At 42.7% G+C, this 16,006-nt stretch overlaps 2 protein-coding genes across 2 annotated transcripts in view; both read right to left on the bottom strand.

The window, feature by feature from the left end:
• Positions 1-1,903: 1,903 nt before the first annotated feature.
• LOC144806608 (uncharacterized) lies at positions 1,904-7,091 on the bottom strand. Its single transcript, XM_078672937.1, has 2 exons — positions 7,080-7,091; positions 1,904-6,573 (listed from the first exon to the last, which is right to left on the bottom strand). The coding sequence occupies exons 1-2, from the start codon at positions 7,089-7,091 to the stop codon at positions 5,683-5,685; spliced, it is 903 nt and encodes a 300-aa protein (XP_078529063.1). The 3' UTR covers positions 1,904-5,682.
• Positions 1,904-16,006, bottom strand: part of LOC144806599 (uncharacterized) — an 87,123-nt gene continuing 73,020 nt past the window's right edge. Inside the window, exon 2 of the mRNA XM_078672930.1 lies at positions 1,904-9,151. Within this exon, the coding sequence (XP_078529056.1) occupies positions 7,093-8,436 (1,344 nt within the window). The 5' untranslated portion in view covers positions 8,437-9,151 and the 3' untranslated portion in view covers positions 1,904-7,092. The remainder of the gene's footprint in view (positions 9,152-16,006) is intronic.

Raw genomic sequence — 16,006 nt, 5'->3', positions numbered from 1 at the left:
GTCCAGGCCCAAGGCTGTGAAGCGCTCCCGCCGCTATGCTCTTCGCCGCACCCCAGCAGGGGCACGTTTCGCTGCCGCACACAGCCCTGTCCCGCTAGCCGCAGCTCCGTCTCGTGTATGCAGGCTGCAGGCGTCCCTTCTCCGCAGCCCGCCTCTTGTGCAGCCCGGGGTGATGTTGCACGTTATCTGCCCCCACACATGTGATGGTCACCCTTGCCTTCCGGGAGAGGGTTCACTCATGGGGGCCAACTCACCGCCGCGGCCTCTCCGTCCCGCCTTCTCGATTCTCCTGCAGTCTGTCTCCTCTACTGTCTTTGAACCGGGACCCACGCAGCCCCGGTTGCTTTCCTGAGGTGTCCTCCGGTCCGCCTCCAAACCTTCCCAACCACTGGTGCCTGCAGCCAGCCTCGACGTAGGACAGCGTGTGGTAGTCCCAAACTGGCGGCGCTACACTTTTGGGCCACACGATGCAGACCAGATGGCTCCCCTCAGGCCGAGTCGAGCTCCGTAACCGCCCAACTAGGCCGCCGAGCCGGGCCCTTGCCTGAAACCTCAGGCCACTCGCTTCAGCGCTTCCCGCCGGCAGCCGGCCCCGGACCACAGGGACGTAACTTGGCTTCCGCTGCAGGCAGCGCGGCCGGAGACGGATCAGTCGGTGCCCCTTCCTAGCGCCGATTCAGCGCCGCATGTGGAGTGTAGGATTCTCCGGATATTGAGCGGATTTATGCGGGATGAAGGCTCGGCTCCATGGAGCTCCCGAGTCAGGCGGCCATCTTCGCTGGCACCCGCCACGCCCCACGTACTATGTTTTGACCTAGTTACTACTTAAGGGTGAACTTCAGTGATCTGCTTACAGTGCGCAATATCCACAAACCTTATTAAATGTGCGCATCAGCGAAACTGCGTGCAACTTCAGCAATTAAAATTTAGGCCAATGCGCACAATCCCAGAAACTGTATTTGCTGTGCCATCAGCGGAACCATCAGCCCGATTACTGATGGCACATACTTATACAGGGAGGAGTCACTTTAGTCTGGTGCTCAATTACAAGTGTAAATGTGAGTCGGGTGGTGCCTGATAACTGAAAGGCACACATTTGTTTACATACAATTTCATATATGTCTGATTTATTAGTCCTATTACAGCGCCTTCTACCTTGAGAAGGCCTGTCCTAGACTAGTGTGAGGACAAAACCCATGCCGACAAATGAGCGACCTGAAGTGTAATACTGAGAAAAAGTAGCCTGGAGGAATGCTGCAAATTAAAGTAAATGAAAAAGAATTAATAAAGAACTACATAACAACAGTTGTGTGACCTGGAAGCCAATTGTTTCTCAATTTAGTCCTAGTTTGTGATTACCTTACAGTGTTCACATTATCATCCGCACTAGAAGAGATGGGAGCCTGGGGTGTCTGGTCACAGAAGCTCATTTACATACAAAGGCGTGACAGCCTGTTCACAACGCACAGCACAACTTGTTTACGTAAAGTGCTAGTACACAGAACAGGTTAAAGTCTTGTGTCTCTTTTTTTCATTTTCTTTAATATATCCTGCACCTTGCTCTGTTCTTCTCTTTCTCTCATTTCAATTCATCATGAATTATTCAAATTCACTATTGCTTTATCAGCAGGGCAAAAGTCGGAGGGTAGCCACAGTTTGAAGGGGTCCCCCCACTATCATCTAGAAACGGGACTCAGTTCCACTTAGCTCCTTAGCCTGCAACTGGTAATTGTTACTTTGTGCCCCAGCACTGCAGACACAGGCCTCTGAGTGTTTGTGTGAGTGGCGCAAGAGAGGAACAGAGAACTTAACAAAATTAGACCTTCTATTGCTTAATACATTGTAAATGTGAAACACTTTGGGGTTTAGGGGCTGGATAAAGAATAACGTCATGAAACAAGCACAAATTAAAAGCACATTTTATTTACACTTTCAGTCATTTCCGAGTTTAGTTACAAACTAATAGTGGGCAAAACACATGATGTAAAAAACTGAAACCAAAAACTTATTTTTACATTATTTTATGTTTCTTGTTTATTGTTTTTAAAACAGGCCGTCAACCTTTCACGTGAAAATTATTATAAGGGTCTGACATCATTTCTTGTGCTGTCACTACATGTGACGTCACTGTGATTTGCATATGATAATGGGCTCCTTCACTATTTTCCTTACTTGTGCCCTGTTCATTGGCATGACATGGTCTATAGGTATTAAAAATAATTATTAAACTCATAGGTGTTCAGCCCATTTCTCTGGTGATGTCACACATTGGCATGTATTCAGCTGCTTCTTCTATTTTTAGATGAGAACAAATAACGTACTGTTCCCCCTCCTTCCAATTCGTTCTTTTTCTCCCCCTTTCTTTGTCACTCTCACTCTCTTTATCTCTCCCCCTCTCTATCTCCCACACACTCCTGTTAGCTTTAGCTTCATGAATGTCACTGCCAATTCTGGCATTCATACGACAAATCCTTCAGAACATTTGAGGACAAGGGACAATCAATTGTGGAAGATGAGTTGCTGGGAGTGCAACTGATTATCCTGTCACATATATGCTTTTGATGTGGGATTTCGCTATTTCACCACATTCTTCAGAGTCTACTGCTTACAATGGCTCAATTCTGGTACAAAGTAGAGTTTGGCAAGTCTCAAAATGAATAGGGAGAGCCAAGTCGGAGAGGAGCCACGGGTCCCACTTAGTAAGCAGGCGCAAGGCACGAGCTGATCCATCAACTGATAACAGTGTGTAAAAGATGCAGCAAACGTTACTTAAAAACAAGGTATATGCTCTTTTATATCTAAAAATAGTTTTTTTCTTGAACATCTGTGCTTCGCTTTATTTCATTACATATACTGCAGTTGCATTTGTTAATAGTAGTACATGCATTTTACCAATGAAGCTTCCATCTCCAGAGCCCTGACAACATGTCCACTCTGGGTGTGTTGGGTTTATAGGTTTTATCACTAATCCGACAAGTTAGCTGAAAATACCACTGTTAGTCCCAGTATTGTTCAGTGTTGCTTTTACAGGTAGTGTGGTCAGGGGCGATTGAATATTTTCCTTTGTATCTCTTCTTCTCCAAATAAAAATCAACAATGTTTCTTTTCTTTTAATCCACATTGTGCTTGTCTCCCACTGTGTATCCTGGTACATCATGTCACTTTGCTATGTGTACGAAAGTGAACAATCACTGGAAACAAACACTTTTATAATTCTGCAAATACTGTTATCTGATTTTCTTCTTTACTGCTATTCGGGTCTTTTATCATCTGGTATTTCAATGTCCTACATAATTTGAATTTTATCTTTTTCCATAATTCATTCCTCTCACAATAACTGCACTGTTTTGCTCTTTTCTATGTCTTCAGAAGGGTCAATATTATTTTTGATGTTCTTAAGTTCTTTCCGGAATCTCTGCATCTCTAGGATTATTTCCATGTGATTTAAATGAAGGAGTGTATTCACTGAGGGCTGTGTGGGATCGAAAATTGATAAAAGCCCTTCTCACTTTCAGTGCCCTTCTATGTTTTCCCCCTGTGTGTTCACTGATGACTTTGTAGCTCTAATCGTCGACAAACGTTCTTCCCACATTCATTGCACTTGAGTGGCTTTCCGCCTGTGTGTGTTTGTTGATGTTTTCGTAGCATTGATAACTGACTAAAGCTCTTCAAACATTCACAGCAATCATATAGTTTTTTCCCTGTGTGTATTCGCTAATGTGTTTGTAGGTCTGATAATTGACTAAAGCTCTTCCCACATTCATTGCACTTGAATGGTTTTTCTCCAGTGTGAGTTCGCTGATGATACCTTAATACTGAAGAGAAGCGAAAACTGCTGTCACATTCACCGCAATGATAGGGTTTTTCTCCCCTGTGTGTCCGCTGAGTTGTTTGGAGGTTTGATAATCGACTAAAGCTCTTCACACAATCACTGCAGTTGAATCGTTTTTTCCCTGTGTTCACTGATGATTTTGTAGGTGTGATGACTTTGCACTTGAGAGGCTTTCCTCCTGTGTGTGTTTGTTGATGTTTTCATGAGTTAAAAACTGACTAAAGCTCTTCAAACATTCCCAGCAATCAATGAGTTATTTTATCTACATAATTAAGTTTGGGAAACCATCTTTTTTTTAATTATACACAACGATGAAAACTGAAGAAACACACAGAATTTTCAAATGAAATTGAAATAGGTATTGTTACTGTTTCTGTAAAAGTTCAATGCTATCCCTTGCACAGACATCGTGGGTGTTTTCATATTCCCTTTTCTAAAATCTCACTTCTATCTATTCTTGTAAGGCAAAATAGGGTCCCTTATATCAGATTGCATGCATCACCTGGAATGTGGTATAATAGTTCAAAATGATGCAATTGTCTCCATGATCTATAATATCTGATTACTAACTACTACATGTAAATACCACTTTTTATATTGGAATTTTCACTCTTCTTCTTTTTCTTCTTCCTTATCACCCCTTCCCCCTACCTTTTCTGACATATACACATATGTTACTTAGTTATATTCTTCTCTAAGGAACCTCTGAACTTAGTTTAGAAGCTCTGCCTTGGTATTTTAATCCAATCAAAAAATGAAAAAATGTTCTTTAAAAATCTGCAATTTGAAGACTCCCCTTGCGCCACTTATTCCTCTGCACTCTTTGGTTTCTTTACTTCTGCTCTCTTGGGGTCACTCAAACTACAGAGAAATCTTTTGATAAAATACACCTTATTTTTATTTACAGCCTTGAGAAAGCCCTGGCACCACTCGCCACACAGGGAGAAACACGTGTCGGCTGTTTGTGTTCAATCTTGAATCAATAAAGGACTTGTTTGGAAAAACTTTAATAAAAATGGAATGAATTTTTTACGTCTGAACGGCACTGTGCACCCAAAGAAAAAGGATTTAGCCTCAAATTAATACATCTACAGAACCGGAAGACATACTCATACTTTCCTCAAAACTTTGCAATTTTGAAGCTCATAGGATCCAGAGCTTTCAGTATGATTTCCTTGCCTCTATAAAAATTGTGAAAACAGATATAGGCCTGGAATCCTTGGACCTATTGTTTTTGTTGAAAATTTAAATTACGGATTATCCAGGACCATATCATAAGATATCAAATGATTAGCCTACATCAATAAATCGACATTTGCCAGAAAACAAAGCATTGGTGCATAAAAAGATCCTAATCCAAAATGTCCACCTATACAATTCGACGCGAAAGACGAAACAATAGATTAGAAGAAGCATTTGACCCCTCGGGCGCTGCCATTAGCAAAACATCGAGCTCAACTAATTTATTATCAGCTAAAAGTACATTTCAAGCATTGGAGAAAGTAGCCAAAAAAGAAACCTCCAAATGGTGGGAAGGAGCATCACTCAAAAAATATCTGGAACACAATCTTATCCCTCGTGGATTACGAATTCTTATCTTTCCTCCTGAAAAATTACTACTTTGGGAAGAAAATCTACGAAGTCTCCAATAACATGCTAAGACAGCTAAAAGATATAGCGCAAGAAGAATTTGAAAAAAACAAATCAGAGGTTGATACTTTATCCAAACGAATTGAGGAAGCAAATTGGGGTGATATTACAATGAAAAACTATGATATCCTGAACAAAATCTTGGATGAATATGAAGAGGACATAATCCAAAGGAAAAATCGCAAATTTAGACAAGTTTTTCAACCGTGTGTTCGCTGATGTCTTTGAAGGTGTGATAACTGACTAAAGCACTTTGCACATTTACTGCACTTGAATGGCTTTTCCCCTGTGTGTATTCGCTGATGTGTTTGAAGGTTTGATAAGTGAGTAAAGCACTTTGCATATTCACTGCACTTGAATGGTTTTTCCCCTGTGTGTGTTCGCTGATGATACCTTAATGCTGAAGAGTCACGAAAACTACTGTCACATTCACTACAATGATAAGGTTTTTCCCCCGTGTGTGTTCGCTGATGATTTTTTCGGGCTGATATCTGACTAAAGCTCTTCCCACATTCACTGCACTTGAATGGTTTTTCCCCCATGTGTGTTCGATTATGACGTTTTCGGTCTGATATCTGACTGAAGCTTTTCCCACATTCATTGCACTTGAATGGTTTTTCCCCTGTGTGTATTCGCTGATGTTTTTGAAGCTTTGATAAGGGAGTAAAGCACTTTGCACATTCACTGCACTTGAATGGTTTTTCCCATGTGTGTGTTCGCTGATGATACCTTAATGTTGAAGAGTCGCGAAAACTACTGTCACATTCACTACAATGATAAGGTTTTTCTCCCGTGTGTGTTCGCTGAGGACGTTTCCGGTCTGATATCTGACTAAAGCTCTTCCCACATTCATTGCACGTGAATGGTTTTTCCCCTATGTGTATTCGCTGATAATTTTGGAGGTTTGATAAGTGTCTAAAGCACTTTGCACATTCACTGCACTTGAATGGTTTTTCTACTGTGTGTGTTCGCTGGTGATACCTTAATGCTGAAGAGCTGCAAAAACTACTGTCATATTCACTACAATGATAGGGTTTTTCCCCCGTGTGTGTTCGCTGCTGACCTTTTAGGTCTGATAACTGACTAAAGCTCTTTACATATTAATTGCACTTGAAAGGTTTTTCCCCTCTGTGTGTTCGCTTATGTCTTTGATGTTGTGATAACCGACTAAAGCACTTTGCACATTCACTGCACTTGAATGGTTTTTTCCCCCATGTGTGTTCGATTATGGCATTGAAGGTGTGATAACAGACTAAAGCACTTTGCACATTTACTGCACTTGAATGTTTTTTCCCCTGTGTGTGTTCGCTGATGTTTTTGAAGGTGTGATAACTGACTAAAGCACTTTGCACATTCACTGCACTTGAACGGTTTTTCCCCCGTGTGTGTTCGTTGATGTGTTTGAAGGTGTGATAACAGACTAAAGCACTTTGCACATTCACTGCACTTGAACGGTTTTCCCCCGTGTGTGTTCGCTGATGTCTTCCAAGGTGTGATAACTGACTAAAGCACTTTGCACATTTACTGCACTTGAATGTTTTTTTCCCTGTGTGTGTTCCCTGATGATACCTTAATGCTGAAGAGTCGTGAAAACTACTGTCACATTCATTTCAATTATAAGGTTTTTTCCCCGTGTGTGTTCGCTGATGACGTTTTCGGTCTGATATCCGACTAAAGCTCTTCCCGCATTCATTACACTTGAATGGTTTTTCCCCTGTGTGTATTCGCTGATGATCTTGAAGGTTTGATAAGTAACTAAAGCACTTTGCACATTCACTGCACTTGAATGGTTTTTCCCCTGTGTGTGTTCGCTGATGACACCTTAATGCTGAAGATTCGCGAAAACTACTGTCACATTCACTACAATGATAAGGTTTTTCCCCCGTGTGTGTTCGCTGATGATTTTTTCGGGCTGATATCTGGCTAAAGCTCTTCCCACATTCACTGCACTTGAATGGTTTTTCCCCCGTGTGTATTCGATTATGACTTTTTCGTTCTGATATTTGACTAAAGGTCTTCCCACATTCATTGCACTTGAATGGTTTTACCCCTGTGTGTATTCGCTGATGTTTTTGAAGGTTTGATAATTGACTAAAGCACTTTGCACATTCACTGCACTTGAATGGTTTTTCCCCTGTGTGTGTTCGCTGATGAACCCTTAATGCTGAAGAGTTGCGAAAACTACTGTCACATTCACTACAATGATAAGGTTTTTCCCCCGTGTGTGTTCGCTGATGACGTTTTCGGTCTGACACCTGACTAAAGCTCTTCCCACATTCATTGCATTTGAATGGTTTTTCCCCTGTGTGTATTCGCTGATGGTTTTGAAGGTGTGATAACTGACTAAAGCACTTTGCACATTCACTGCACTTGAACGGTTTTTCCCCCGTGTGTGTTCGTTGATGTGTTTGAAGGTGTGATAACAGACTAAAGCACTTTGCACATTCACTGCACTTGAATGGTTTTTCCTCTGTGTGTATTAGCTGATGTCTTTTAAGTTTTGATAACTGACTAAAGCACTTTGTACATTTACTGCACTTGAATGGTTTTTCCCCTGTGTGTATTCGCTGATGTGTTTGAAGGTGTGATAAGTGATTAAAGCACTTTGCACATTCACTGCACTTGAATGGTTTTTCCCCCGTGTGTATTCGCTGATGTTGTTGGAGGTTTGATAAGTGACTAAAGCACTTTGCACATTCACTGCAATGATATGGCTTTTCCCTCGTGTGTGTATGCTGATGTATCTGTTGGACTGATAACTGACCAAAGCTCTTTACACATTCACTGCATTTGAATGTTTTTTCTCCTGTGTAGGTTTGCTGATGAAGCTTGCATAGTGATGACAAACTAAAGCTCTTTTTGTATGTGTATGATTCTTCTTTCTTGGTTAGTGTCTGTGGGTCGGGTATATATTTGTCTATATCCCATGACTGCATTTCCTGATGGGCCGACATGTCTGATAAAGCACTTGGCTTTTTCTCACACACTTATGTGTGTAGTATTTTCCACGTTTGAATTCTGTTTTAACAATAAAATGCAATAGCCACCAAATATTTGCCACACTCCTAATATGTAGAAGGTATCTTTGTAGGCGATTGTGCCTTTAGATTGGATTATGGCAATGCACGCTTGCGTGTAAAGATGTATCTTCCTTCTGGCCGGTGCAAATCGGGACAGTCTGTTGTATTGTAGATATAAGAACTCCTCTTTCCTTTACTTGTCAGTTGTCTGGCTCCGTTCTGTTGTGCTCTTCTCTGGTTACTGTGGTTCGGCCAGAAGGAGTTTAGAATTCACCTAGAGCACGGAATGATGGCTTATAATCATCTTAGAAAACAGAGCACTGCGGTAATCACATCATACCGCTCCCATGATCAAAGCTGGTGTTGGACACTTGTTTATACAGGAGGCGGTTTGTTATTGTTGTTGCCTTAATTTTAGTAAGGTCATTTCTTCGTCTTGTGGCGTGGAGGTGCAAAGCTCAGACTCTTACAATCACTGAACTGCCCTTGATGCTTCATCCGGGATCTGTCAGTTTGTGTGCAGGTTCCTCTGTCCCCGACTGCGCTGATGTTTTCCTGAATACTGGACCTCATTATTTCTGCTATTATTGAAGAGTTACAGCCTTCGCTTCATTTTTGATGGTCATTTCACACATTCAAGGCTTGTTTTCTGTTGGATGTAAAGATATTTAAAATTACTAAATGGAAACATAATGGAATGAGAATTCACAATGTTTAACTAGTTGTAAAAGACACTCCACACAATGCAGCGCTGCCCTCCCCCCGCGAGGCTACGCTGCGTGGCGCGACAGGAAGGAAACAGGAGAGCACCATATTTTCAGAGATATGGCTCTCTCCTTTCCTTTCCCTTGCACCAGCACTGATTACAGAGGGCCTGCGCCATGCACACACCTTAGCACCAGAGCACTAGGGTGTGTGAGTCTGTGAGTCCAGCATGGGTTTTGTACAGGAAGGACACCCTTCCTGTACAAATTACTATGCCTCGACACGAGGGAAAGCTTATACCATTTTGCATACGTGTTGCACAGTGCAGCACACATGCAAAGTCAGAAAAGGAAGAAGAAATAAAAGCATTTCTCCTTCCTTGCACCTAGTTTTGTGGTTGCACGAGAACACCCATGCACCAACCTTGGCAGGCCCCCATGGCACAAAGTAATAGCAAACAATGCTATGCGCAGTCTTACATTACTTTAACGTTATTTCCAGTGCTAAACAAGTTTAGCGCTGGAAAGTAAATTAGGAAAATAAGATTTTGCGCCATTTTGTGCCTCTTTTGTGACGCAAACACAGTGCAAAATCTTAGTAAAGCTCCCCCTTCTTCTTTATCGCTTTTGAAACTTTGCAAGGAATATTTCATCATACACAGATATTTAACTAAATGTTCTGTTGATCAGGTGACATTTTATTAATGTCTGGAAAAGAGGTGATTTACCAATGTTTACAGAGTAACTGAGCAAAGTAAGGGCACTCACGGAGCACCCAAGTGCTTGAGGTATAGCTTAAGATAGACGCATATGGTCAAGATTTCATTTAAACAACAGTAGAGTATAGAAAAAGAGATGGATCAGGCTGGGCTGTAAAATTTCCAGTAACTCTTTACGAAGTATACAACAAAAGTAACTCCATTTACACACTTTTTCTCATTCTTTCCGATTTACTTAAGATCATCTCAAATACCAACTCCTGTCTTTACCTCGCTGTTCATAAGTCACCTTTGGCACATTCAACAGCTCCCTTGGTTCAAGCATTTCTGGTTTCTACTAACCTGGAAGATTGGAACATTATTGTGAGTTGAGGGGTGTTTCCTATCGCCATAACATCTGTCCATCTCCCTGAAACTAGTGTAGCTTACAGCACCCGTTTCTGGCCCTGAAAGACAACTTTAAAAAGCAAGTCTTTAGTTCTTCCTAAGTTAGATAAAGTTCTGTAAGATGCAGCTCCTTCTTTTGTGTAAAACAGAGCGAGGGGTTCACTGTAAGGCCCGTCCTTTACATTATAAGCGCAGATATGGCAAACAAACGTTGAGTCATATAATTTAATATTCAACGATATCAGTCATTTACTACTTGTAGAGAATCCATGACAACCAATAATTTACCTGACATATCACCACAGCAGATGTGTGCCTATTACTCTTTTTACCCCCTTTTCCAACATTTCCAACATTACCCCCTTTTCCAACATTACATGGCATGGTGGAGAAGTGTGGCTCACTGGTTAGAGGAGGCAAACCTGGAAGCAGAGGTCAGCCTGGGACCAGGGTTCAATTCCCGGCTCGGCGGGGTCTTGAGTCCTAAAATGTCCATGGACTCGACAATTCTCGCTCCGGTGCCTACTCGATTCACGGGTTCACACTCTGCGACTCTGGGCAATAGCTTGCTTAATCTCCATAAGGACCCCTCGCGGCGGGATGCCTGGCTTTCACCTTGCGGATACCCTGCCGGGGTTATCTCACAGGGGAATACCAGGACGGGTTCCCTAAGCAAGCGCTTAAAAACCGCTTGGTGATTTGCGCTATATAAATTCCTGTACATTTACATTTACATCTGGCATGATGTTGTCCTTTTGGGACCCAGGATGCCATTTGTGACCGGATGGGCATTTTGAAGAGTGAGAGGAGGTGTCAGTTATCCACAGGTGATGCTGCATTTATACCTTTCCATATTTCTCATATTCAAGTTTACCTAATTTCCTGTCCTTCGGCCCCCCTACTGCTCTCTGGCTGCACACTCACTCTGTGGGGTTCATCAGAAGTCAGATAACTGCCTCATACTCACAAGGCCATGGATTTCACTTCTTCTACAGCACTTATTGCAGACAAAGGGCCTAGTTAGGAGTTTGTCCAACAGATTATTGCCTCACGACTAGGGGTGGGTGAAGAATTCAGCTCTGCCGGCAGACCTCGCAAAGTTTTGCCCAAGAGTGCGGAGTTGGTCCAAAAAACTCCATGCAGAACAGAATTATTTTCTCAAGCGGTTCGCCACCGGTAAGGTGGTGAGCGCTTGTGAGAAAATATAACACGATAGACCTCCTCTTGGCGAGATTTCTCATTGCGGGAGGTCACGGCAGGTCGCGACCACTCAAGTGTTAAAATCTGCCATTCTCGTTGATGAAGCTGCCTTTCGATTAGAATATCAATTAGAGCGGCAGAAAGCAGCATCGCCCTCTGAAACGACGCGTAGTGCTGTTCTTGCTGATTTTACAGTGGGGGTTAAACTCCTGGCATTAAAAATCAGTGAGAGCAGTGCAACTTAACAAACTCTGCCACTAGCAGAAGTCTGCAGAATGCGGTGGAGTTTCCCTGGCACTTTGTGGAGTTCCGCTGAGTAAAACTTTGCAAACTAGACCAAGGCATTATCAAAGCGTGACAGATATCCTGTCTGCCTTATTATAATTGCCACAGGATGTAATGCATTTTTAATGGGTCGGGCAGGATACCTGTCACATTTGTGATGGAATAAACAATCAGCTGAAATCTAAATCAGGCCTCTGGTGTACATTGCGTCCAGTCTGGCTAGCTGGGCTTCAAGGATCTTGTGGTTTGTGGGTCTCTCACTACTTTGAGGTCACCACCAGGCAGACCTTCCGTCAACTGTGCCCTGTGCAGATCTTCATTCCAGGCAGAAAATCCGTCAGCTGCGCCTTGTATGGATCTTCCTTTCTTGACAGGTGTTCTCTCTACTGTGCCCTGTGCAGATCTTCATTCCAGGCTGGACTTCTATCAGCGGTGCCCTGTGCAGATCTCTTCTGTCAGCTGCGCCTTGAGCGGATCTTTCTTCCAGGCAGGACCTCTGTCAGCTGCACCTTGGGCGGATCTTCCTTCAAGGCGGGACCTCTGCCAGCTGTGCCCTGTGCAGATCTTCCTTCCAGGCGGGGGCTTCTGTCAACTGTGCCTTGTGCAGATCTTCCTTTCTAGACAGGACTTCTGTCAGATGTGCCCTGTGCAGATCTTGCTTCTAGACAGGACGTGTGCAAATCTTTCTTCCAGGCAGGACTTCTGTCAGCTGTGCCCTGTGCAGACCTTCATTCCAGGCGGGGGCTTCTATCAGCTGCACCTTTTACAGATTTTCCTTCCAGACGGGGGCTTCTGTCAGCTGTGCCTTGTGCAGATCTTCCTTCCAGGCAGGGACTTCTGTCAGCTACACCCTGTGCAGATCTTCCTTCCAGGCAGGGCTTCTGACAGCTGTGCAATGTGCAGATCTTCCTTCCAGGGTGGACTTCTGTCAGCTGTGCCTTGTGCAGATCTTCCTTCCAGGGTGGACTTCTGTCAGCTGTGCCTTGTGCAGATCTTCCTTCCAGGCAGGGCTTTGTTCCTCAATGATCAGTTCAAAGGTCAGGAGAGGTAGAACTGGTCCAGGTCATCTTCTTTATTGCAGTTCAACTGGTCAAGCCACAGAGGTCGATCTCTGAGATGAAGGAGAGTCTGGATTTTCTGAGCTCCGTAGAGCATTGAGACAGTTCTACCGCATCCAGCACACACTACAAGACTCCAAGAGTCAACGCTACCAGTGCTGCTCCAAGGTTTGATTCACCCACTGTATCTGAACATCCCCTGGCAAATTCCAACTAGAGAATAAACATCCTGCCTGCACCAGCAGAGTGCAGAAAGCTTTTCAAGCACCTCGACGTAAATGGACTTTCTCTATCTGTCGTAACTGAAGATGTTAATCCTTGGTAACATCTATCCGCTATGGACAAGGTCCTCCATTTTGCTATCAGAATGTAACTCCTCCTGCGCAGACCCAAACCCTCTAGTCCGTAGTGCATGAAGCTGGGTGGTTCTCACCCAAAAGAGGGCCCTCCACAAATTGCTGACATTTTCTTACACCCACTGGACAGCCGTGGCAACACACAGACCAACTACACCCCCTCAGGGATCACCAGTCCATCTGCCAGGATCAAAACTCAGATCTTTCAACCTTCTCTGTTACCGTCTTTGGAACGGCCTGTCTCTGGGATTCGTGGAAGCTCCACACCCAGTGAGCTCAGAGTTGCCTTGTAAAACCATCTCATGAGAGTGGGAGAAAAGAACATTAAGTGACACGCACTGCACAGACGTGTATATAAATCTACCATTATCATTCCATGACCCATTGTCCTACTGCTGATGTTTTGACATGGATGTTTTGCCGGCTATCACAGCAGCTTCTTCATTTAAAATCTTACTCATCAGTTAGTTTTCCATCATACCTACTTACCTATGTACTGTTTCTGACCCTACAACATCTCTGGCAGACATGCTGTGCTGTCTGTTGCTTCATAAATGGGAAGTAGATTGCTACTGCTGTAGCGTAGTTCCTATATTCCCTATAGGCACTGTGCATTGGAATAATATATCCTATACAATAGACGTAGGACTGAGGTCAACTAGGTCTCTATCGAATATACTAAACTTAATACTGAGTGCCAGCTAGCTCAGAGGTCACTAGAAACTTTCTCGAATTCACAAGAAGGGATTCGTTTCTGACAACCGCATAAACATGACAACTTTGTTTTCTAAGAATAAGAAACATATCTCTAGAGTGGCGGAAACAATAGATACATATTTCATTCAGTCAATCGTGCATGCTTCGTTTCAACAGAGTTTGTAGAGAAATAGAAAGACTGGCATTTTCAATAAAAAGGTTTTTTGAACAGTCTTCTTTCTCATACAAGAGAAGTGAACTGCTACTAATGTTAAGCAGACTGCAAAGTATAATGCGTACAGTGAGAATAGTATTATAAAATAATACTGTAAGAGAATTGTATGGTTTCGAAGCCATTTAAAAATACATACATAAATACACAGGCTAAAATACTCAACTGGTGCTTCTCAAATACGCCTACTTCGATGTACCTAACCTAAGTCTAGTACGAGGGAAGAAGTAAGTATTGTGTAGCATAGGTTTCGTTTTCTTTGCCAAGAATCTATCCAAGATTTCTCTAGGTTCTAATCAGCTCCATACCTTAGTTAGAATGAAGGAGGTCTGGTATCTCTGTCTCGGGAATCGATTTCCCTACACCCCGCAAGGGGAGCTTGGAAACACTGGAGCTGGATTCTCGGCAGGAGAAGAGATAGCTTCCTAATCAGTGCGTCAGCTGGAGGGTCGGCCTCCGTCGGCACTTGCTGTAGCGAGCTCCGTCGGGCAAGTAGATAGTCGAACTGCTCCGAACCACTGTGTCTCGCTAGAGCAAGTGGAGGTATATTTACACCTTGAAGGTGTCTAGGAATGCCATAGTTTGACATAAGTCGGGCATAATAACGTCAGGAAAGAACCCCTAGGGAATAGTTGTTCTTTGCAAAGTACATGAGTTCTTGAACAAATCAATATTCGAAAAGGGGAAGTTCCCTAACTGCTTCAGCCAATTTTCGAAGAAATCGTTGTGATGTTTGGTATGGGTAGAAGTAGCCATGAATGTATTTGGTCTGCATGGGGTATGTCTAAATAAGGACTTGATTTCTATGCCTATATAAGGGCAATGCAAATTGTACCTATATAAGTGCATGAATCAGGAAAATTCACTTGGAGCCTAAAACGCCACACAACACCCACTCCACTTTATTATGTATGACATTACTAAGTTATAATCACATAAAAACATATCTAAACATGATGCGTTAAAACCCACCCAAAATACATAAAAATGCATTGGCTGTACATGAAAAAGAGCATTTGTGCTGTATGCATTTCAAAGCAATGTTTCATTCAAAAGCATACATTTTTGACATTTGAAAATGCTATCCGAATTAATCACGAATATACATTTATGAAATGGCTCTTCAATACAGAAAAAAAGTCGAGCAGGTTATATGAACTGTTTGTATGAGGACAAGGTCAATTATTGTCTCTTGGAAGTCTATCAAAGAAATCTAGTTCTCTATGAATAGTTTTACTTTAAGCAGATTACTTGGTGCCCAAAATTTAAAAATATGAATTTGGAAAACCAAAAATTAATCATAGGAAAAATAGAGTCCCAAAGTTAGAACTTTGTTTGAAAAATGAAGGTCGAATTCAGAGTCTCTCAGAACACTGCGTGCCAAATCAAAAGTCAGTGTTAGGGCTTGGAGAAAACATCAAGTCTTCTAAGTCTGTAAAGAATTTGTCTACCATCGTAGGTGAAAGTTGGATTACCGCACATTTCAAAGTAGATGTGCGTCTGTTGTTCCTCGTACCTCACCATTAGCATGTTGCATCTGTGAGATCTCAATGAATGCCGTCATCAGGATTGGTAGCCGCTGGAGACAACACAGTACATGAGCCGTTACTGGTCCAAGCAAAGTATCAACTTCCATTGGCATGACTGATGGGAGTGTCAGACAGATGTCTAGCACGCATTCCTCTCCACATAGCAGGCATCATAGAACAGGTTAGATGCAATCTTGCCATATTGGTCTGAATGCTAGAATGCTAGAAACCATGTGGTATTCAATTCTCTTAAACAAGTTAACCTCAAAATTTAGATTATGCGCTCATGACACCTCATCGCCAGAAGAGTGTTCTCCAAGGTGATCTGGGCGTCGTTG

This window comes from Lissotriton helveticus, assembly GCF_964261635.1.
Source record: "Lissotriton helveticus chromosome 1_1 unlocalized genomic scaffold, aLisHel1.1 SUPER_1_unloc_9, whole genome shotgun sequence".
In the NCBI taxonomy this organism is placed as follows: Eukaryota; Metazoa; Chordata; class Amphibia; order Caudata; family Salamandridae; genus Lissotriton; species Lissotriton helveticus.
This window is presented reverse-complemented; position numbering and strand designations above follow the sequence as displayed.